At 51.9% G+C, this 22,513-nt stretch overlaps 10 protein-coding genes across 10 annotated transcripts; 6 read left to right on the top strand and 4 right to left on the bottom strand.

Annotated features, from left to right (window-relative positions):
• Window positions 1-538: 538 nt before the first annotated feature.
• VDBG_00018 (membrane protein) lies at window positions 539-1,464 on the top strand (the record flags this gene model as incomplete). Its single annotated transcript, XM_003008291.1, has 4 exons — window positions 539-638; window positions 694-739; window positions 798-1,097; window positions 1,151-1,464. 4 exons carry the CDS (start codon window positions 561-563, stop codon window positions 1,450-1,452), a joined length of 726 nt encoding a protein of 241 aa, XP_003008337.1.
• Window positions 1,465-2,175: 711 nt separating this feature from the next.
• VDBG_00019 (cyclopropane-fatty-acyl-phospholipid synthase) lies at window positions 2,176-3,693 on the top strand (the record flags this gene model as incomplete). Its single annotated transcript, XM_003008292.1, has 5 exons — window positions 2,176-2,354; window positions 2,422-2,656; window positions 2,846-3,050; window positions 3,134-3,388; window positions 3,437-3,693. 5 exons carry the CDS (start codon window positions 2,345-2,347, stop codon window positions 3,629-3,631), a joined length of 900 nt encoding a protein of 299 aa, XP_003008338.1.
• On the bottom strand, window positions 3,548-4,256 carry VDBG_00020 (predicted protein; the record flags this gene model as incomplete). The annotated part of the gene is made up of 4 exons (XM_003008293.1): window positions 3,548-3,800; window positions 3,851-3,875; window positions 3,955-4,134; window positions 4,191-4,256. The coding sequence occupies 3 exons, from the start codon at window positions 4,057-4,059 to the stop codon at window positions 3,760-3,762; spliced, it is 171 nt and encodes a 56-aa protein (XP_003008339.1).
• Window positions 4,257-4,484: 228 nt separating this feature from the next.
• Window positions 4,485-5,401, top strand: VDBG_00021 (ubiquitin-conjugating enzyme; the record flags this gene model as incomplete). Its single annotated transcript, XM_003008294.1, has 3 exons — window positions 4,485-4,712; window positions 4,780-5,077; window positions 5,200-5,401. 3 exons carry the CDS (start codon window positions 4,664-4,666, stop codon window positions 5,399-5,401), a joined length of 549 nt encoding a protein of 182 aa, XP_003008340.1.
• Window positions 5,402-6,428: 1,027 nt separating this feature from the next.
• VDBG_00022 (conserved hypothetical protein) lies at window positions 6,429-12,661 on the bottom strand (the record flags this gene model as incomplete). Its single annotated transcript, XM_003008295.1, has 3 exons — window positions 6,429-9,640; window positions 9,723-12,410; window positions 12,595-12,661. The coding sequence occupies 3 exons, from the start codon at window positions 12,659-12,661 to the stop codon at window positions 6,429-6,431; spliced, it is 5,967 nt and encodes a 1,988-aa protein (XP_003008341.1).
• Window positions 12,662-13,561: 900 nt separating this feature from the next.
• On the bottom strand, window positions 13,562-14,453 carry VDBG_00023 (conserved hypothetical protein; the record flags this gene model as incomplete). Its single annotated transcript, XM_003008296.1, has 2 exons — window positions 13,562-14,339; window positions 14,413-14,453. The coding sequence occupies 2 exons, from the start codon at window positions 14,451-14,453 to the stop codon at window positions 13,562-13,564; spliced, it is 819 nt and encodes a 272-aa protein (XP_003008342.1).
• Window positions 14,454-14,788: 335 nt separating this feature from the next.
• Window positions 14,789-15,891, top strand: VDBG_00024 (cyanate hydratase; the record flags this gene model as incomplete). Its single annotated transcript, XM_003008297.1, has 3 exons — window positions 14,789-15,060; window positions 15,138-15,574; window positions 15,630-15,891. The coding sequence occupies 3 exons, from the start codon at window positions 15,019-15,021 to the stop codon at window positions 15,649-15,651; spliced, it is 501 nt and encodes a 166-aa protein (XP_003008343.1).
• A 546-nt stretch (window positions 15,892-16,437) lies between these two features.
• Window positions 16,438-17,170, top strand: VDBG_00025 (predicted protein; the record flags this gene model as incomplete). Its single annotated transcript, XM_003008298.1, has 1 exon — window positions 16,438-17,170. The coding sequence occupies one exon, from the start codon at window positions 16,640-16,642 to the stop codon at window positions 17,090-17,092; it is 453 nt and encodes a 150-aa protein (XP_003008344.1).
• Window positions 17,171-17,607: 437 nt separating this feature from the next.
• On the top strand, window positions 17,608-18,985 carry VDBG_00026 (Ebp2p; the record flags this gene model as incomplete). Its single annotated transcript, XM_003008299.1, has 3 exons — window positions 17,608-17,802; window positions 17,866-18,544; window positions 18,645-18,985. 3 exons carry the CDS (start codon window positions 17,608-17,610, stop codon window positions 18,965-18,967), a joined length of 1,197 nt encoding a protein of 398 aa, XP_003008345.1.
• Window positions 18,986-19,768: 783 nt separating this feature from the next.
• VDBG_00027 (MYND-type zinc finger protein MUB1) lies at window positions 19,769-21,875 on the bottom strand (the record flags this gene model as incomplete). Its single annotated transcript, XM_003008300.1, has 1 exon — window positions 19,769-21,875. The coding sequence occupies one exon, from the start codon at window positions 21,873-21,875 to the stop codon at window positions 19,908-19,910; it is 1,968 nt and encodes a 655-aa protein (XP_003008346.1).
• Window positions 21,876-22,513: the final 638 nt, after the last annotated feature.

Here is a 22,513-nt window from a genome sequence, read left to right on the forward strand (position 1 = left end):
TTCGGATAAGACCTGACTTCTGGTTATAGCCGCTACCAGCATCTCAAGATGTTGACGTGTCCCTGCCTTACAACATCACTAACCTTCGAAACTATTCGCTTGCCATTAGTGGTGATGCGTTCCGATGGTTGGTAGACTTTGCTGAACCGCAGGTGCTGCACAGAGTAAGTGGATGACAAGGCCGTCGGCTGTTGAGTGGTAAAAAATTGTCTTGGTAACAATTCCGCAGATGCTCGTCAACGGCAAAATATATGCCCGTATGTCGCCTGATGAGAAACACGAACTTGTCGAGAAACTGCAAAGTATCGACTATTGCGTCGGCTTCTGTGGCGACGGCGCCAACGATTGCGGGGCACTCAAAGCTGCGGACGTCGGGATCTCCTTGTCCGAAGCCGAGGCGTCTGTTGCCGCTCCCTTTACCAGCCGGAACTTCGACATCGCATGCTGTCCTGAGGTGATTCGGTGGGTTGTCTCTGTTCGTATCGCGGTAGACCGAAGGCTAACACTAAGAAAGGGAGGGACGAGCGGCACTTGTCACCAGCTTCAGTTGTTTCAAGTATATGAGCCTGTACTCCGCGATTCAATTCACATCGGTTAGCTTCCTTTACGCAACTGCATCCAATCTAGGAGACTTTCAGGTATGTGATGCCTCATTCTAGCTGCGGGACCAATCACTGAAGATTCCGGGCTCAGTTTCTATTCATCGACCTCCTCTTAATTCTCCCCACCGCCATCTTTAGTAAGTTGTCAATGCAATCGTGATCCACTCGCCAAAAGATTCTGACAAGCAACTCCAGTGGGGTGGGCTGGACCGTACCCCGTTCTATACAAGAAACGTCCTACGGCAAACCTGGTTTCGCGGAAGGTCTTGATACCTCTGTTAGGCCAAATGATCATCTGCATCGCCATTCAAGCGACAGTATACATCGCCGTTCGAGAGCAACCATGGTACATCCCTCCGAAGGTCAGGCATGATAAGTCAAACATCAAGAATTCAGAGAACACTGTACTGTTTCTGGTGTCATGCTTTGAGTATATCCTTGCTGGCGTCGTCCTCAACGCGGGACCACCCTTCCGGCAGAAGGCATCGAAGAACTGTAAGTCCCCGTCACCCGCGAATCGGGATGATGCTGACGCAAGGAATGATCAGGGCCTTTCTTGGTTACGATAGCCACAACGTTGCTTCTCACGTTGTACATGATCATGAGCCCAGCCCATTGGGTGGCACACCTGATGCAATTGACATCAACGAGCGGAGACTTTCAATTTTTTCTCACTGGCTTGGGTGCGTCTTATTTGGTGTGCGCCTGGGTAGCGGAGAAGTTCGTGTTCCAACAGCTAGCACGGGCCATTGGGCGCCTCAAACAGAGGCTCACACGGCAGCCTAAGAAGCGCAAATTGTACAAGACAATACTGGAGGAGATGCGCATAGATAGCCTCTCCACTGTGTAGACGCGGCCGCAGACACATATCCAAGACCTGGGCGGTAGGCTGTATAACAGTACCAGGGTACCCGCAGTACCCTACCAGGTGGGTGACAAAAAGAAAAAGCCACCCACACTCCTGAAAAGTGAGCTCGCTTTGGAGCGTTATACTACACCTTGAATCGGCTCGAAATCAATGAAAGTAGATTAGTGGTCGAATGTGTCGCCAACTATCTACTGGGTAGGATTTCAGAGCACTTCATCCATAGTCGAGGCACTGAGAGGGTTCTGAAGTAAAGGGGCTCTCTGAATGATACTTGTCTTTAGCGGATTTGTAGTGCGGCTTTAAATGCCACCCACTTGCCTACCTAGTGGCTGATGGAGCCACGTTGCTCGCTCACTGTGGAGGCAAGGGTATGTGCGTGATCGACCTTGAGTAACCATTCCATGATGGCTGATAAGTGTTCAATCCTCCTTGACAGCTAGTGCAGCATACGATAGTCACAAGTATTAGGAAAGGGCGGTTCGCCAGCGGAGCCGCATCGTGGCTAAAATGTGGTTGGCAGTAACAGAGGATTGACAGCGTTCTGGTACGATGACAGGGGGCGGACAAGCCATGCCTAGCACAATCCGACATGTACGTGTCATAGAGTTTCAATTCGGTTTAGATTCAAAAGAGATGTGCAGCTTGCGCAGGTCCTGAGACACCCGATGTTGGCTACAAAATGACCCGTGCTGAGAGTTTCTTCTCACCGACATGTGGCATTTGAGATTAAACCTCAAATTATTTAGTTAACACGGCTCCGGACAGAATCTGACGCCATACCTACAACGCCAACACAACTCTCTCTTATCTCCGTCACCTGAAGCTCACACACCGGTTCGTCGGATTCACATTCAGCGCATTTGATTCGAGCAACATGAACATTGGTGAGTGCACGATTGGAATGTTGGAGATTAAGTCTCGTTCGTCTTTCTGACGATGCCGGATGATCAGACTGGATCCTTGACAATGGCTACTTGCCGCATGCTGTCATACGTGTGGGCATTCGGCGCCAGCTACAAGAGCGATTGAATGAGATCAAGAGCGCATCACTAGCCGCTAGTTATGAGCGCAAGTTATCCTACATCCAGCAACTCCGTGATCGGCCCATAGCAGTGGAAACCGCGACCGCGAACAAGCAGCACTATGAAGTTGGCACTGGCGTGTTAGCTGCTTGTCTTGGGGCCACGTATGAAATACTCCTGCTGCCTATATCCTCAAGGCCGAGAGACACTCGCGCAAGCTGAAGTAGCCATGCTTCAGATGTATGTAGAAAAAGGCCGACTTGAAGGATGGCATGAGCATACTTGATCTCGGTGAGGGATGCTGGAACCCGGCTCTACATCCCAAATCGTACTTTTGCGCTTACAATATACAGATGCGGCTGGGGCTCCGGCGCTCTGTATTTCGCCGAGGTGCTGCCAAACTCCAAGATAACTGCTTTCTCCAATTCGAAGACGCAGAAGGAATACATCGACGGCAAAGCACAGGCGAAAGGACTAAAGAATCTGACAGTCATTACTGGGAACGTGGTTGACTATGAGTTCCAGCCCGAGTCATTCGACAGGGTTGTCTCGATCGAGGTATGTCACGCCTCCTTGTCATGATCGCAAGGCTGTCAATGTTGCCGTTCCACGACGTACTGACCATGTTCTCCTGCAAACAGCTGTTTGAGCACATGAAGAACTATGAACTGCTCATGGCCAAGGTTGCCAGAGCGCTTAAGCCCGGTGGTAGGCTGTTTGTGCACATTTTCGCCCACCGGACCACGCCCTATGACTATGAGGAAGGCTGGATGACAACTCATTTCTTCACGGGAGGCACCATGCCTTCCGCTGACCTTCTCCTCTACTTTCAACGTGATCTACAGATCCGTCAGCAGTGGTGGGTCAATGGCGTCCACTATTCCAAGACGTGCGAGGTATGGATGTACTACCAACACGACTTGAGCCAACATTAACAGCAATAGGACTGGCTTGCCAAGATGGTGGACAGCAAACAAGACATTTGGCCGCACCTGGTCGCAACGTACGGAGAGCAAGATGCCCACGTATGGTATAATCGCTGGCAAATATTTTACTTGGCATGCTCAGAGCTCTTTGCATACGAAGGCGGGGATACATGGGGCGTTGCCCATTATTTGTTTGAGAAGCCAATAGCTTAGTACGAGACAGGGTAATCCACAGTGATGGCAAGCCTGGGCCGAAGAAATGAACTTGGCTAGGTGTACAGAGGTATCTGTCGACTATCATGGCTGTGTCGGTGATCCAGCCAGCGTCCTTCCTCAGCGCTTCAGTGGTCCCAAGGGTGTTTCCAACCCAGAAGAACCGCACCTGTGCATCCGTAAGCATAAATAACATATGTTTCCAATGAGGCTCCTTACCATCCTTCTTCGCTCGGTACATCAACTACAAGAGACATGGTTAGCCACATCCATGCAAGTCCACAAAACATGTCACAAAGTCATGGCGAGGGTCGTTCACGTACGAAGAACCACATTCCAGCACCCAATGCCGTCCCGACGAAGTTATGAACGCGCAGAGGGGGAAGCCCTCGGGCCATGCCGGGCTTGACAGGACCTGGCCCAGCCATTGTGTAGGCTATTTGATCGTGAGTTGGGTCGGTGTCGTCGGAGCAGTCGATGCTGTGGCTCGAGGAAAGCAATTGCTGCTGAATATTGCTTAGAAAATTGGTGATACAATCAACGACCAAAGAGAACATACCTTATACTTTGGAAAGCACCGTCTCCGATGTCGCGCTTCAAGCGTTGGTTGGATTAGAGGGCAGTCAGGAAGCCGGACAAGTCGAGTCAATAGTCGTCTATCCTCGACCTAGCGCATTACATAATCAATCCGTTATAACCGCAGAGAATATGCTAATACCAGATCTTCCTCAGCGCATTCGAGGTGGATACAGTGGCCCCTCATGCTAGGTGGGGCGGGCTGGATGGGGGCGGACTGGTGGGGCGGCTGTTTACTTCAGGCAGGCATAGAGGAGAGGGGAGCTTCTCCGACGGTACTACTCCGAATGCCAGAGCTGCTGCAACATATGCCACATCTATATCTGCCACGCTTTCCCTACCTAAATTTTTGTCGTGATCGTCTGCTCAGCCAGTCATCAAAAGCCTCCTCGCTAGGCTCGTGGAAATATCTTGTTCGTGCTTCCTTCAACACACTTCACCACACTTGGGAACAACATGGCAACACCTAAGTTCAACTCCAAGTCGCCAACAATACGGCGCATACGTAAGTTGTCGTGATCGATTTGGTTGCCAATTCTGGCGTGCCATCGTTGACGGGATCTCCTCTCAAGTCAAAGAAGCTGCCGAGCTTTCCAACGCGCCTTCGCCTGACTATACCGCTACACCTCTCGAGAGCGACTTGTTTGAGTGGCACTTCACGTTCCGAGGACCACCCAACTCCGCGTTTGCTGATGGCATCTATCATGGCCGTATCGTCCTACCGCCTACTTATCCACTCCGTCCACCGAGCTTTCGTTTCACAACACCCAGCGGCCGTTTCGAAGTTAACAGAGAGATCTGCCTCAGCATCAGTGGCCACCATGAGGAAACATGGCAGCCAGCTTGGGGCGTTCGGACAGCGCTGGTCGCGTAAGATGCAATCCCCGTAGTTCCCTATACCGCTCCAACACTGCTCCGTTTCGCGCACACCTGGAAAAATGCCTGAGTTGGCTGTCTTTGCTAGATTTTCAGAACTCTGACTCTGTTTCTAGATTGCGAAGCTTTATGGAAACCGATCCGAAAGGCCAACTTGGCGGCTTGGAATCAACAGACGCCGTGCGACAACGTCATGCGCTTGCCTCTCGATCATTTAAATGCCCTGCTTGCGGCAAATCCAACGAAGAAATTTTGGTGGAGTCCAAGAATGCGGCAGATGCAGCGGCCTCAACTTCCTCCAAGGTCCCCAGCGGGTAGAAGTCCCTTCTGAACTCAAGATGGCCTGGAAGGGATGAGATGACAAAGAGCCCGGAAACATCAAGTAGTGCGCCCGGCAATTGGCAGAACAACGCCACTTTGGTCCAGGTACTCCAGGGGATGGGCAGAGGCATATGACGAAGAAAGTGCAGACTGTCCGAGGCTTTCGTCACGACAGGGCCGGTCACCTCTCGCCGTGACAACGCGTCCACTCAACAGCAGATGACAGCGCCAGAGATGGCTGTTCCTGAGACCTCGTCTTATCATCATTCTGAGTCAGCTAGAGTTATCCCCTGCGACTGCGAGAGTCGATCCCCTTCGTGAAGCTCCAAATCCACAGATTTGGAATGCCCCAGCCACTGTACAACGACCCATGGACGCGGGCGTTCCTTTGTGGGTAGATCGAGCCATCGTTGTACTCGTCGTTTTGCTTATGGCTATGATTCTTCGAGCGCTGTTGAACACCTGAGCAGGCATCCTCGTGGTTCATCAATTGTGAGACATCACCTACACCTAGGCCTGTCGCCACTGATTATTTGAGGTAGGATCAAGGGTTCGACTTCTGAGAGTAGATCATTTCATGCTCTGTACTTGCTTAAATGCGTTTTTCTTGATCTTGGGTCTTGCTATCCTTGAGCGACGTGCGTCCCTGGGCAAAAGCACGGCGAGATATTCATTTCATATTTTGAGAGCGATTTGGTCGTTTAGCGAGGCGTAGTGGATCTCTGATGCGTAGGATATGTTTTGCCTTGCATCTTGTAAAGATGCTCGGTGAAATAAGTAGATTTAGTTGTGCTTGAATTGCACGAACGAAAACGGTATTCCAAGCGGCAATCTTTGGCTCGCAACTAACTTGAAAACACCGCTCATCAACTTCTCTTCTACGAAATACTCAGGGTGGTGATGACGATCTCGGGAAAGGTTGACATGATGCATTGCTGAGACAAAATATTATACATTCTCCTGTTTTCGAATAACTCCAGTATCGTCGCGCACTACTTCGGACGCAACCTTGCTACACAGCAGCCTAGCTTCCCTTCAAGACACCCTGGCTCCCGACTATGAGCCACCACCACTCCGCCGTTGTATAGCTTGCTCCTCGGGGCGAGGCGGTCTTCAGGACTTCGTTTCGTAAGGCCCATTCGATGACCAGTTGAACCTCAAAATCCTCTAGATTTGGCTTCAGCGTTGCAACCACGCCTTTCAGATCCAATGGACCACGCATAGCGATCGCGAACACGACAGCACCCAGTACTTGTCGCCAACGGTCTACCTTGAGCGCTCCAAAAAAGTCAGACCAAAGAGGCAGCGCACCTTCCGCGCTTTGACTCGCCGGGCAATCTCCCTGAGACTGTTGAAGAACATATATATCATCGTCATACACATATGTTGGGGTTGGCGTGATCTGAAGCCCGAAGTTGTAGAATGTTTTTGGGAATTTGCGGCTTTCGTAGACACCAGGCTTGAATCCCAATGGAATTTGCGGCATGTCGACGGGGGATATCGTTACTCTGCCGTGGGCTTGCAGGTTAATCATGGCCATGACTTCGCCATCCCTGATGACGTATGGAATCCTAACCTCTTCATCACGACGAAACTTGGCATCTAGCAGTGTCTTGAAGGCAACAGCGTCGAGGAACTTTTGTTCGTGGCTCTGTTTGGCCAGCCGTGGCAAGTACCACTCAGAGAGTCGGTATGACCTATTCTCGTATCGGCGCCTTCTTGTCCTCGCAATAACATTTTGACCTTGAAGAGTGTCGATGGCCCTTTCAAGCAATTCGTTGTTGTATACCTCACCATTATCGGTCAGGCTGGCCATTTTGACTCTTGTTTGCTGTGGAGTATACAGCCCTTGCTGTGTAGAACAGAGTGACCGTATCCAGGTTTTCGCCTTGACAAGATCTGGCTCCTGAACCGTGCTTTTCCTGTCTTCGTTGAGCAAGACTACAGCCGACTTCGAGGTAACGGCTTCGAGTCTGCTGTATATGGATGACTGTACATTATAGTAATCTTCTTGCCAATCATGCACGTCGGCCACAGCGTCCTCCAGTGTGAAGTGTTGTTCTAGGTCCGCTCGGCCTGACGGAAGGGTGACTGAGTCCTCGACGAGGCTCGCAGTCCATCGAATAAGGTTGACCCAGTCATAGCGAACATAGTTGTCGAAATCTAGCGAAGGTATTTCGTTCCGTTCATACGCCGCTATGAAGCGTTTCTGGAACCGCTCAGTCAGTTGCTTCACTGACGCAGGCCGATCTCGACGCGTTTTGGACCAGAATTTACGCAGAAAGGCGAGCGATCTGCTGGGGAAAAGTCTCATCATCAGGCCCCATTCAATGTACTTGTCTGCACCGCCAAGTAGTGTCCGCGTGGCCACAAAGGCGGCAATAACCACAGCATCGTCTTCTCCATCCAGAGTCTGGCCCTCCAACATCTCCGCTTCGGCACCCGAGCTACGCGACCATGGCAACAAAGTTCTGTACTTCATATCCATCTGAACCGTTGGCTCTAGCCTAGATCGTGTTCGGGGCGTATATTTTCGCCGTTTGAGTTGTTGAATTTCGGCTTTCAGATCCGAGTCGGGCTGATCCGTATCAATATGACTGCCTCGGAAACCTAGCTGATTTTCTGGACTCCATAGCAGGGTCTGCACATGCCACTCAACGTGAGTGTCCATGCGGTGGTTGATGAAGATATAGTTGGGTGCGATCGAGCCGAGCGCGACCAGACTTTTGGCTTCAAATGAAACCTCCCATCGGCGACACCCATTGACTTGTTTCATGAAGTCCGCCTCGCTACCATCATGCTGATCCTCCTTTCCATTGCTTTCGGCTGAAATCATCTCGTCCAGACTATGTGGTAACCCGCACTGGAGAAACCATTGAGAATCTGGCATCCATCCATCCATAGCGAAACTGTTATTCTGCTCAAAAAAGTTGACCTCTAGCAATGGCCATTCTGTCCCGTACTGCAATATTTTTCTCGCTGCAGTGAAGTCAAAATGGCTAAAGCTTTGGTTGATCTCCTCTCCCGAAAACATGCCAATGTGTTGTTGCACGTCTCTGGCTGTTGGCAGTATATGGCTAGGTTCGTCGTCCTCATCAAGACACGTATTAGGTTCCAGAAAGGTCAACTCTGGATACGCCGCCTGGTGTTTGAGTGCAGCCACATGATGTGTTGGTATGTAGGGGGAAGCCCCAGCAGCCTGCGACGGCCTACCAATGGTGCCAACCATAGGCTCATTACCACTACTGTCTATCCCAGCCGAAGCTCCAGAATCTGGTCTGTGCCGCTTTGACGGAGAAGCATCATCTGCTTCCACGCCCTTGGGCTTTCTTTTCTTGAGACTTTCATTGACGTAGAACGGTGCGTCCAGTACTCCCACGTCATTCTCCAGCTTGCGTCTGTTGGAGAAGATTGGTTCTCCCTTCCACATCTTCTGGTCTTGTCCAAACATCTCTGCAGAAGGTGTGAATTCGGCCAAGATATATGGACGTGGGTGTTCTGCAATGATTCTTTCCTTCACTGCCACAGCTGCCGGACAGAAAGGATCCATGCCACGCGCGAGAAGCACATTAGCAGACTTGAAGGCTCCCTTGACGTCCCTGAACGCATGGGTGGTCTTGATGATCTTCTTCCTGCTGACTAGTTTGTTGATGGCGACCTGAACATTATTGTTGCTCGGCGGCGGGTCAGAAGGGAAAGTTCTTTCCCATACTGAGAGGAACGCAAGGTAGGCAGATCGGTCACCCGGAAATACGCCATCGTTGTTTTGAATGAGATACAGCATGATTTGAGAGGCGCGATGAAGGCGAGAGTCCGGGGCGTATCCGTTTGTGTCCTGCTCATCCGCAATTGTAGGCATGCAGAATTTCGGATATCTGAGTGTTTCGCCACCTGCCTCAACAGTTGAGATCTCTGTCCTCTTGACCTCGTGTGTGTGTTTCCGCGCGTTTGACAAATCTATGTGAGCAGGAGATGAAGAATATGGTGGGGGTCTGCTTTCTGTGGTGTTTCTATACCCCGTGTGTGTATCTTGTTCGCCAACAGCAAAGGTTACAAGCTGCGGTCGCTTTCTCGGCTCCCTCAACTGGTGACGAATTTGCCCATTCTGGTTACTAGGAGCGATGCTCGCCGTTTCAGTACTTGTCAGACCGGCAACACCAAAGTAGTCGCTCTTTCTAGGTGTCACCGGGGCCTTGAGGCGTATGCCGCGATCTGCACCTGGCCGAACATACCACTCTGTATGCAGTGCGTTATTTGTGCCGAAAGTTTGGCAAATCTATCAAGCCACCCGTCTTGACGCCAAAGTTTTCCTTTGTACTTGAAGAACCAAGTGCCGTCGCATCACTGGAGTCGGCTGTGGGACTGGGGCGACCCAACAACATGTCGACTTGGGCGGCGCAAGATTCAGCGGAGGTTCGGCGCCTACGATGAGTTCGTGCAAGTAGAACGGAGGCATGAGCTTGAAGAGTATTCCGATGTGCCAGGTTCACAGCGGTGTCCTGCACGAGCTGTGCTGATGAATCACGGTTTCCAGTAATCCGTGCCGACCTTGCAGATCTCTCCAAGATCGGCGTATTTCCCCCCAGTGATTCTTGTGTCGACAGGCGAGCTGCCTTGGCTTGAAACTGGTGTGCCTTAGGCGTAGGCGGGACATAGGCTGCATTGCAAGATGAAGCTGATTTCTCCAGGTGGTACTTCAATCCATTGTCATTCTTCCACACGCCACCACATTTTTCGCAAATGAAAATACCAGCTTTGTTGCCCTTTTTCTGCTGCTTCGAGGTTTTGGTGCTCTTCGCCTTAGAACGCCCTCGCTTTGTGGCTAGAGAAGTGCTGGGTTGCAGACTCTCCGTCTTGTCGCTCAGCTGCGTTGGTTCACTCGATCGTCCGTCAGGGCAGTTGATGGTAACCCTGTTTGAAGAGCCGCTTTCAGATTCTTCAGCCATTTTCAAGTTACCGAAATGGCTACCATCCAGACTTTGTCGATTGACTTCATCAAAACTTGGTGTGTGGGAGTTGGCGATCAAGTCTGGAATCTTCCGGAGTCTCGGGGACGAAGGCAACGCTAGCAGTCGTGAGAGCGCCGAGGGTCTCACCTTCAGACTAACTATCAACGAACGTCGAGTTGGACGGACGTTCTGTGATCCAAGGTCATCTATATCAACTGGACATGACGCGGCAGTTCCAGGCATCTCGTCTGAGATACGGATACTATGACAAGGTGTAGAGATGGTAGGCGTCAAGTTCGTATCGTCATCGTGTGTCAAGCGTGCTGGGGTTGTCGAAACACGGCTTTGCTTGTGCAACTCTGGTTGTGTATGAGACATCTCTTGAGGTGCTATTCGGATAGATTTCCACTGCCGTCTCTCACTCGGGACGCGAGCAAGTGCGCTCAAGCCGTGGAACTGGTCAGAAAGATCATGTTGCGTAGGCACGCTGAACCCTTTGTATTGTTGGGCATGAGGTCCGTCGACTAGATCTTCTGCGGCAGAGAAAGAGTCGGGTACATGAAAATGAGCTTGCACAATAGTGTTGTTTCGTCTGTAATCCGGAAGCTGGGGAAGAGAGAAGAGATAGATAGCCGATTTCTCTACCCTATGCAGCTGACTGGAAACTTGGAAATGAGTGAGATGCGAGGGCTGAAGAGCGGGTGTTGCCAGCGTTGTCGAAATAGACGACACATATCGTGTGAACGGTGGGCCCATGGTATGTTTGCCTATCTGTCGGTTTGGAACGCCCCTGGCATCCCCGGCTCTGATGACATCCATAACGGTGGTCGGTAATGGCTTTTCGGGCTTCCATTGATCTTGACAGGCAATGCCACCTCGAGTTGATGTTGTACGTCCCGCGGTGGTGTGACGATCCCTGCTTCCGCTGATCGAACTACTCCTGTTCGGTGTATCGAGATTCGCCTCCCTGTATTGCGCCAGGTCTTCAGTTTCGGGGTTTGTTCGTGCTTTGACTTTGCCTGTGGCCAGGTATGAATCCCAGTCATCAGCTGAAAAGTCGCGATTAAACTTTAGACAATCTTTGAAGAGCCGCTCCCCCAAGGTCGCGGCAACGTACTGGACGATGCCTCTTCTGACCATCCAACGACATAGCCTCGCTTGGGTCTTCATCTGCCATTTGAGGCCTTCAATCCCCAGCTTGCGGCGTAGGTCATCATACCTGATGATTTTCCAGGCTTTGATGATCTCGATGGCTGTCTTAGCCAGCATGTGGGTATCTATAGATTTGCCAGTCCAACGATCACACCATGCGACTGGTTCCATGTCGGCAGTGAGCGCTTCCCGGCACCAATTCACGCTCGTGCGTTCGCCACGGCCGGTTTGCGTGGGGTTAGTCGGCATGCTCGGGGCTAACCGTCGCAGCCACATCTTGCTCGTTTTGACGCCTCGTACTAACGTCGTTCGTTTCGTAATATACCCTTTCTGGGCCAGCGAATCGGTTCTTTTCGGGAGAGATCGCTTGTCTTGACCGATCAGCCGGCATAGATCTCCCTGGAGGATTCCATCACTCTTCGTCGTGGCAATTCCCACTAAAGCCGCCCACTCCAACCTCGGAACTCGCTTGAAATCGGCAGAATGGCCAGCAATAGATTCCCACATTCGGTCTGCTGAGGCGTAGATTCTGGGGCGGAAGGCTGCAACCAGCGTTTCTCCTGCGCGAAGCTGGTTTACTTGACCACCTTCATGGTACTTTGGACTCTGTGGTACAGTGGTAAAGCTCTCGAGGGCATTGTCTACCTGGCCAGGTGAAGGGAAAGCCTCTGGTTCTGGCATGGCAAGAACCGCTTCCAGGGTTAAGTGATTCCATTGTCGATTTTCGCCGATAGAAATGTCGTCTCGCTCTCTGATCCAATCCCACATTGATGATAAGAGAGATTGGTCTGTTGTTGCGTCATTCAGACCTGCCGTGGCGGGCATGATCGCACTGGGAGTGTCATGCCTGGCAGTGCCATGGTGATAGTCTTGAATAGTAGCCAGTGTCTGCGACACAGGATAGCCTACAAGTCTGTTAGTACACTTAGCGTTTTTAATCTTGAAAATTGCAGCATGCTTGCGAACTTCAGTGCTTAGATCAGTGCCTTTTATCAACAGCTCATCCGATGCCGTGTTCGCTCTTGATGTTTGATTCGAACAGGACGACATCTGAATGGTGTAGATGCAAGCATGTGGGGGAAAACAAACCTCGATCACCATGGCATGAAATGTCATCGATCAGCCATTCGATCAACCTCTCAATCTCTCCTGCCATTTTTACTCTCAAGAGTTCGTTGACATGCCAGGCTGAGGGCGAAAGAAAAACTGATGAATCTGGTCGTCAGTGTTATTGACGGGAATTGAACCAGCGATGTCTGGGTTTTCGGATGGTCGAGGCCTTGATAGGTGGGTCACGTGAGCTGATTGGTGAGTCTGGCTGTTAGCGTTCTGGCGACTCGGTAACAACAAGGTAATGCATGATGCGCCTGCCGGCGTGACGACCCTAGGTAGGTAGCTACTTAAAATCACTACCTTGCCTCAAGGGTCCATCATGTACTTACTTGACTCAAGCTTGTGCTTTCTGGTTCGCGAGAGGAGGCTGACTGTCTTTGTCAACACAAGATTTGCCTGCGGAGTGTGGAAGGTGGGAAAATTATATCGAGATAAAAAGGTGGGCGAATCTGGATCCATTCTGCATCGGTCACATTGATGGTAGCGCGGAGATAGTATGACAGTGGTCAACAAGCACCCATGCACTCACCCGGTATGTAAACTCAACTTCTGCCTCCGCATCTCATTTCGTATAAAGCATTCTTCCAGCTAGCGAATTATTTCGGCGTGCTCTCGAGGAGGACAAACCCATACGACTACTCAAAAACACCAATCTGACGTCGCAGATATGAGGGTCTACGAATAAGGGTCCCTTCGAAATGCAGTGGCATTACGAAATACAGCAAGCCTGGCCCAGGACACGACAGATGGGTGTCCACCTTCGGTACCTTAGGTCTATCAGCCAGTGAACGTCGCTTTAGCATGAAATGTATGTACATCGGCGGTTTAGTTCCAGGTCAGTAAGCGAGCCTGCTCCTCATCAACCACAAAATCACACGGGGTTTGCAGATCGCCAGCAACCTGCCGTATTTGATTGTTACAACGTGCCTTGTGTTGTGTATGGTTAAGAACTATCGGTTCGAGGGGTGAGCAGCTTCTGTGTGCTCATCTTCAAGACCGGGGGCGCTTGCACCACGTCATGAAGCCCAATCTTGGTATCCTTGTGGGCCTTCTGGAAAGCCTCCCAGGGGTCCTCGTCTTCCGCGGCTTTCGCTTTACGCCCCTTCTTATTCTTCTTGCCCTTCTTGGCGATACTCGTCGAGGTGCCTCCCATATTGACCGGCCAGTGTGTATGGTTGCCACTTTCAAGATCTTGGTCCATTTGGCGCTCGGCAGCCTCCTCCAAAGCCTCCAGGCGCTGCTCCTTGATTTTTACGTCCTCCTGCCGCCACTGATCATACAGTTTGTGCATTTTCCTCTCTTTCTTGGTTCTGCGCACCTTGATCCCTCCAGGATCCTTGCCATTCCTAGGCGTTTTAGTGACCAGACCAGACAGGGGTAGTGCTGCGTCGACGCGCGCAGAGAACTCGGCCATTTTCTCGCCGGGTCGAATAGTGGGCATTTCGGGCGCTGGAGTTTCTGTGGTCGTTGTGGGAACAGAAGAGGTCTTGCGCTTCACTGTCCTTTCGCCGTTGTCGAGGCCAGACCTGGTCTTCTTGCCCTGGGCAAAAGCCATCAGGCGTTTGAACGCGCGCGGCGCATCGTCCGGGTTGTTGCGCGACTTGCGTTTCTTCCCTGAAGTCGCAGTAGCGGCATTGGTGTTGGATTTTGCCTTGTCGTCGCTCTTGCCGCCTCGGGTTACTGGAAGAGGTTTTGCAATCTGAGATGGAGGTAGATCGAAACTAGTCGGCCAGTCAGTGGATCGCTGGACCATCTGCGATATCAAGCAGGGTTTCGAAATTCTATTGTACGTACGAGGAAGGATCGTGATCCTTTCGAGTGTGTTTGTGCGGCATGGCTGGCTCAGGCGTCGGTGCTGATGTGTGTCGGCGATACGTTCGTTCGAGTTGGGAATTTTAGAGAGGCAAACTGCAACCACAAATGATCACGGCAGTCGGAGTTTGAAAGCACCGACAGTGGGTCCGTGCATTATGGTGGTGGGGTCCCTCGATGTTATCTATCTTATCCATCTTGCTGACCCCAGCACTCAAACTCAGGGGCCACAGCATCCGAACTCGCACCTTCGAACCCCTCCTCCGACATTCCGGGCTATCTCCGAGTGCGCGGGTGCGTCCAAGTAGATCTAGCCAAGTCTGTGGGTGGTGCCTCCGTGCATATACATCATGGATGTGCATGCGGCTTATCAACTGCACGAAGCTGCTTGTGGGTTCCCCTCCTCAGGATTTCCATACTTCACTCGCATGACGCATGCGTGATGAACCCCCTCCCCGAAGCGCCATACATCGGCGCCACGAGCGGGTGACTTAAATATGCTTCCTTGACGCTCCGACTTCTTTAGATGTTCCCGAAGTATGTTTTATTTCCAGTACAGCTCATGAAAACCCTCCAACTCTAGTCATCATGTCGAATGCACACGCTCAGGCAGGACTTGCCACACTAGACGTAAGTAACAGAGAACCATGATGGATGGACGACATAGCTGCGTCCACGAATATGGCATGTTGCTCACATGACAACAGTCCTCCATGGCGGAGCGACTTCCTTCCGTCAGCCAAACGCTGTTCAGTGCCAAGGCGGCCACAGGCATCACTTTTGAAGACATGGCCAAAGAACTTGGCCGAAGTGAAGTGGCTGTGGCTGGCATGTTCTATGGTCAGGTCCAGGCATCGGCTGAGGATGTTGTCAAGTTGTCCCAGTTATTACAGGTGTCCCAAGAGAGTCTCGCCCCGTTGATGGCTTTTCCCAACCGGGGCCATGCGGGACCCATGCCTCCTGTCGAGCCCCTCATCTATCGCTTATATGAAGTGGTTCAGAACTACGGTTATGCCTTCAAAGCCGTCATGAACGAGAAATTTGGCGACGGCATAATGAGCGCCATCGCCTTCAACACCAAGGTTGAAAAGGAAGTCGACGAGGCTGGCAATCCCTGGGTAGTAATCACCTTGAAGGGTAAATGGTATGTATCACCCTCGCACGCTCCGCGCAGCTCCTCGCCTGCTGACAGAGTCCAGGCTTCCATTCACCCGCTTCTAGAACAATACTTTGCCATGTCACACGGGATCGCCGTTGTCCTGTTGGGAGTTTTGTCCAGGCAAGAGCTGCCCCTTTTGATGTCGCTAGTGAATAATAAGCTCTCGTAACCCTCATACGCACCTATTAGTCTTTGTGACGACACTACCATCTCTACCTGAACAAAGGCTCAGCCGGACCTGGGCTGGGAGGTATCCTGACGAGTGACTGACAGATGAACAATGTGAAAACTTTGGACAACAATATGGACGCAAAGCCACCGTCTCGTTTCCTCACGTGCCGGTCCTCGTGTACTCCCCTTCCGTTTGGATTGATTTCCCGAAGCCTGGGAAGGCTTGGAGCGAAGCACATTGAAGCTGCGCATCGAAAAGTTGTCTACATCGTCTCTCGACGATGTGATGGGTTTGTCGATAGCGTCGGTAGCTACCCCAACACGTATCGTAAGCTAAAGGCGCTGTGGGAACAATATTAGCCTACGCTTCGAACAATAGGAATGAGACCACCCCAATGCCCTCTGTCCAAACCCGAAAGCACAACGCTGTTCCGATCGCAAGGCTATTGTTCTGCCAAGTCTGGTGGATATCCCTACTGGAAGAAAAATGATTTCCCTGTCCGCATGTCGGGTAAACCACAGCATTCAAAAGAGCAGTGCGAGTATTTAAGAACCCCAATAATCTCACTTCAATTCTGGTATCTTACCATCGCACGCCACAGAATTCTCACAGTCAGTCATTCCTCCCACATTTGATTCATTCTATCACCCAATCCACAAACTCTTACGCACTCATCATGCCTTCCTACACCCAGAAGAACGGCGGCGGACACTCCGGCTGCAGCATCATGAAGAATGGTGGCGGACACTCCGGCTGCAGCATCATGAAGAATGGTGGCGGACACTCCGGCTGCAGCATCATGAAGAATGGTGGAGGTCACTCCGGCTGCAGTGTCATGAAGAACGGCGGTGGCCACTCCGGCTGCGCCATCATGTAAGATGCTCTTGCGACTTACACTGGGAGGCCCGAGAGCAAAGCGCCGTACTTCCGGGGGCTATATCCCATGCTTTGTCTCGTTTTCGATACGCTCGCTTCGCCAACATGATAATGTCCGACCTCCATCGAAGTCCGGCGCAACTTCTTACGCCCCGCAGCCACTGCAACGAATTGTCATCCGGGCGAACCAGGCGCCCACCCCCCGAAAACCCTTTTCAGCGCCATTCATTTCTGCAAAAACAGTTCACCTTCACCCTATAACGACAAGACATGTTGCTGTTACGGGACGCTGTGACGACATGATATTTGTCTTACTTCTGTACTCTGAAAGGCGGATTGTTCGCAAGTCGAGCGTACGTGTCTCGGCACGAATCCGTCAATCACAAGAGAGGTTGAGTTTTGGGATATCAAGGATACCAAGCAAGGCCCACGTTCATAGCCCTCTCAATAAATAACCGATGGAACCTTCACAAAGCGTCGTGTCATGTAGAACGATTAAGTTGCCAATGCGTCACACCGTGAGCAGTTCGTGATCCACGTGTGAATGCCAATTACTCGAAGGATAAGTATTCATATGAATGGGTATTGGAAGAATGGCCTCGGGTAGAATGAACCGCAGCCGTTGATTTGTCGTTTTCCAATATGGATGGACAGACTTAACGCGTTCTTGTCGATGATAGGTGCTGTGAGGAGGCAATGTACTGCACTGTGTGGACAGGCGTGCACACCTGGGGCGGCCAAGACTTGGTGGCTGGTGGGCCTAGCCACGAACTCGGACAAATGGCAGGCGTAGTTCCACCATCCTGTGACACCGCCTGCTTTACCAGGCTGGATGCTGGCAGAAAAAGTTTATCAGCAACAAAATTTACAGGCAAGTCCCACCAGAGATCGGGACGCCATGTAATCGGTCGGGCAACATCTCGTCCTACCTTCTGCAACTTGAGACTCACCATCACCAACGGCAATCACCATGGGAAGGAGTGCTTTGAGAATGGCCCTTGCGGCTGAAAAGGGCCAGGACCCAAGAGACAGAAAGCTGAAGCGCGTTCTCAAAGAGAAGCATCGCGCGAAGGTCGACAAGAAGAACATGGGCGTTCAGGATGTAGATGAGGACGAGAACGAGGATGAGGACGACGAAGACGAATCAATGGAAGAAGAAAGCAAGGTAAGCTACCTATATTGCAGTGGTGCGCGAACCGACGCACCTCGTACTCACCTCTCCGTCTAGTCTTTTGACATCGATGCCTTGAACGATTCGGATAGTGACTCCGAGTCCGAGATCGAAATGGAAGAAAAGATCATCCGCCCGAAAAACGACCCCCCCAGCAAAAAGCGAGAGGAGAAAGCAGTGGCCGATGATGAAGAGGAGGACGAGGAGGAAGATGAAGAGGACGTCCCGCTCTCGGATCTCGAGGGTGAAGAAGAGCGCGACGACATGGTCCCACATACAAGGTTGACCATCAACAATAAGGCCGCTCTTCAGGCCGCACTAGCCCGCATTTCCATCGACACTTCCTCTTCTGCCCCCTTCGCCACGCACCAGTCCATCGTCTCCTCCAAACCAACGGCGGAAGCCATCCCCGACGTCTCCGACGACCTGCAGCGTGAACTGGCCCTTCTATCGCAATCGCTGGAAGCCGCACGAAAGGGTCGTTCTCTGCTAATCAAAGAGGGTGTGCCGTTCTCGCGCCCGGGTGACTACTTTGCCGAGATGGCTAAGGACGATGGCCAAATGCAGAAGGTCAAGGAGAAGCTTGTTGAGGAGGCCACTGCGAAGAAGGCGGCTGCTGATGCCCGCAAGCTGCGCGACCTGAAGAAGTTTGGCAAGCAGGTGCAGATCGCGAAGCTTCAGGAGAGGCAAAAGGCGAAGAAGGACACGTTGGAGAAGATCAATCTTTTGAAGAAGAGTAAGTCGAGAAAACCCTTCCTAAACCCCTTCTCTTTGGCCGACGCCATATTTCAGCCGCTTTGGCCAATCTCGTGTATCCCGTACTAACAAGTGCGCAGAGCGACAGGAAGGGTCGTCGTCGAACCTCGGTACCAACGAAGGAGATCTGTTTGACGTTGCTGTGGACAACGAGATCAAGGGCTATGGCAACTCGAAGACTGGTGCAGGTCGAGGTCGCAATGAACCCAATGCGAAGCGTCAGAAAAAGAATGACAAGTATGGATTCGGCGGCAAGAAGCGACACTCCAAGTCTGGAGATGCCGTTAGTTCGGGCGACGTCAGCGGCTTCAACAACAGGAGGGGTCCTGGCGTCTCTAAGGGACGGGTCACCAAGTCCCAGCGACCAGGCAAGAATCGGAGGAAGGCCATGGCGAGCAAATAGAACTGTTGCGGTCTTGTGCTAGAGTGAATACCCATACATTTCAGAGTCCTCACTTTGGCAAGCCGGTTGTCATCGTGCTCTTAATCCCGCGACCCATGTGAACCCAGAATGCATCATCGAAGTGACATGCTATCTTGACTGGTTCTACACTGAAATAATGGTTCTACTGACGTATACAACCATAGCCATTGAGGCATACATAATTGCAAGGAAGTCCACCTCCCACCAAGCGATCCACACATATGGAATAATCAAGATCAGAGCATCAAAGGAAGTAATCAGACGTGACGTTATGCCTTTTGTCTGATAAAAATACGTACATCGTCGACAACTTAGGTGCCTGCTGTCTTTCGGGCTTGTAAGGCAAATCCATTGTGCATCCGCCAGAGGATTGGAGTCAAGCAATAGTACGTCACCATGAACGAGACCTCCCTCCTCATCTACCGATCCTGTGCATGACGTGCCTTATGACATTCTATCCCTGGCAGAGTGAGGCATGATGCACATTGTAAATTGTGTGATGCTCCTTGTTGCAAATGCCGGACCCGTCCCGAGAAAGTGAAAGACTTCCATCGATGTCGAACTTCATTGCCAACACAGAATGAAGAGTTCCTCCAGATTGCATATCGCCTAGGTGGCCGATAGAACAATTTCAGTCCAGCCACATACCATGCGAGCATTAGAAACATGAGTGACAGTGGTGAAAGGGAGGCGTTCGCCAAAGGAACGTGCAGTGGAATACAATTTTGGAGAAGCATTCGGCTGTATCGAATCATCTTGACGGACTTGACCCCCTAAGCTCGCAATGCTTGTTTGAAAAAAGAAACCGTGGTATCGAGAAAAAAACGCCATGCAGATGAAAATGCTGTCCTGCAATGCAATGGCCGCCGGCGCGTGGAGCCAAAAAAAAGAAATCAAACATGACGCCGCTATACACACTTCAGAGAGGAAAGAGGAGTTGATTGTGCAGGGAAGCCATCCTCATTGTCCACATTACTGTGATGCAGCTACGCACCAGTGTCGGTGGAAAGCCCATGCACTCTTCTGACATTCCTTGCTGCAGTACTTTGTGCGGGCGGCAGCGCCGGCACTTAGCGAATTGGCGAGTGAACTCCTCCCATTTGCCGCATTGGTAGTAGGCACACTGACGAATGCCACCGCGCGTGTCATCCTTGCGACAGAGGTTTCTCATCACCACGCCAGCCCAATACTGCATGTCTGGACTGTGGTGCCGCACTGTAAAGTTTTCCACAAGTGGGAAGATGTTGAAGTCGTTGGGCAGGAGATACTCCTCTTCCATCTTTTCTTCGTCAGGAGAATCCAACACTGACTCGTCCCCGTCGAAATAGCGTAGCTGCTTGCCCATCTTCAACTTGGGTACGAGATGACACTTTTGAAAATATGACCGCAAGCCACAGTACTTCGAAACGTATGCCAGAAGCTGAAGGGACATCAATACATCCTCTTCGCGAGGCATGGATGCCAGGATCTGTGCATTGGGAACGAAGTGGCGGTCAAGTAGATAACGAGGCACACTAGCGTTCGGTAGCGAAGGCTGAGGAGGAGTGACCATGGTCTGTCGATTAGGCGAAAGCCCCATAGGCGGTACTGTCGCAGGAGCGGCGTTGTTGGCAATGCTGCCATCGACTGGGCCACGGTGTGTAATGTTAAAAGCACCAGTCTCCTGGGTTTCAGAAACAGTCGGAGGCGTCAGTTCAATGGCAGCAGAGCCTGCCAAAATATTTTCACCCTCTTCCATTGTGATGTCCTGGATGTTGACAGCAGGCGGAATTTCTCCGGTTCCGGACATTTCTGCATCGGCTGGGGACTCGTCTGATTGCGCCACGTCTCCGACGAGATCGTCAGAGTCAGCAGTTGAATTCTGATGTCTAATCGAGGGTCGACGCCTCGCACGGCTGTTAGGGCCCAGGATCGAGTGGGGCCGGACCGATGGAGATCGAGACTGCGGTGGTGGTAGAGGTGTCGTAGGAGATGTCGGCTGTGACGTGAGGCCAAGCGGTCCAAAGGGAGCCATTGATGCCAGGCGGTCGACATCGCGAACCGGGCGCACGAAAGCATCGGCAACATCGACAGGTGGCGGCGGTGGTATAGCTGTTGCGAGAGGTTGAATGACTTGGCGAGATGTGCTAGCCACGCCACTACGGGACTCTGTCGGCCTGTAGTGATGGTGGTGGTGATGATGGTGGTGATGGTTGTGATGATGATGACGGTGAGAGCCCTGGAGAGCGTGCCTTTCAGTTGCCGTTGGGACGGCAAATTGCGGAGCATTTCCTGTGGGCGTCACGTCGTTTTGTGTTGTGGCAGCAGATGAAGGGCCTGCATATGTAGCGGACACGTCGATCGAAGGGGGCGGCGCTTGTCGGCGCGAACTCCGTTGATCAGCCTCAACCCGGCTGGAACGATTGGTGAAGGAAGACGCCTTGGTGACGCTGCGATGCTCATGACTCCTGTGCCTGTGGTGTTCCTTCTCTTTGTCTTTGGCTTCTTCTGCCTTTTCGCGGCATTTCTCAATGACCTTGATGTAGTTGTCAAGGATGGTGGCAATGACGGGGACCATGTCTGCTTCCACTACGCGTGTGCGCACATTTTCTGTACCTCTAACGCCAATGTTGACCACGCACTGGAAGGCCAGGTTCCACTTCCACATATCCATCATGTCCTTGCTCCTGCCGCGCTTAAGGATGCAAACCAAGCGTTCGATGCCGCCATCGACGGTGAGGATGTCGCGGATGCGTGCAGATGACGTGGTCAGATAGGCCAAGTGGTTCAAGGAGTTGATCAAGGGAAGAGTCGAGGTACAGTCGAGTGCCCTCCGGTCGTACAGGGCGGTGGTGATACCGACCGACGCCTTGTTGACGTTGGGAATGCTAAAGTTTACTTCCCTCATGGTGGGCAAGTGAATTCTGATGTGTTGAGTAGGCTCACGTCCTTAAGTCGCACGAAGTGCGAAAATATTATGTATAGGGCGATTCTGGGCAGGCAAAAGTCGTGCCAGGGGGCTAGGCGGAGGACGGTATAGGGATGCGACGGTCGCAAAGGGAGAAATGGTCGCTCGTCACAGGGACGATGATGGCGTGGATGGAAGTAGTGGGTTGTCGAGTGTATCTGTCCCGCCAGGCCTGATGGGGCGAGTTTGAGGGCCTAGCGGAGGAAGCAAGGCTGGAACCAAGGGGTGGACGACCCGATGAGAGGACGAGATTGACAAAGCCGAGTTGCAAAGAAGCGGCGTTTCAGAGCGTCGGGAGGATGGGGCGAGGCGACCCGAGGAGATGACCAAGAGGGAGCAGCAGCAGCAGCAGCAGAAAAAGAGGTAGTAGGATGCCGATGCAGATCCGGTCCAAATGCCTCAGACTCGGACGATGGATGTAGACGAAGGCCGAAACGATGTATCGACAACGGAAGCGGAAGCGGCTTCAGTTGAGCATGGGGAATCGGGAATTGGAGACAAAGGCTGAAAGCGAGACACCATAAGCCGCAATCGTCAGAATGATAGGGGCAAAGGTCGAAGAGAAGGGAGAAGACGAT

This window comes from Verticillium alfalfae, genomic scaffold (genome assembly GCF_000150825.1).
Source record: "Verticillium alfalfae VaMs.102 supercont1.1 genomic scaffold, whole genome shotgun sequence".
In the NCBI taxonomy this organism is placed as follows: domain Eukaryota; kingdom Fungi; phylum Ascomycota; class Sordariomycetes; order Glomerellales; family Plectosphaerellaceae; genus Verticillium; species Verticillium alfalfae.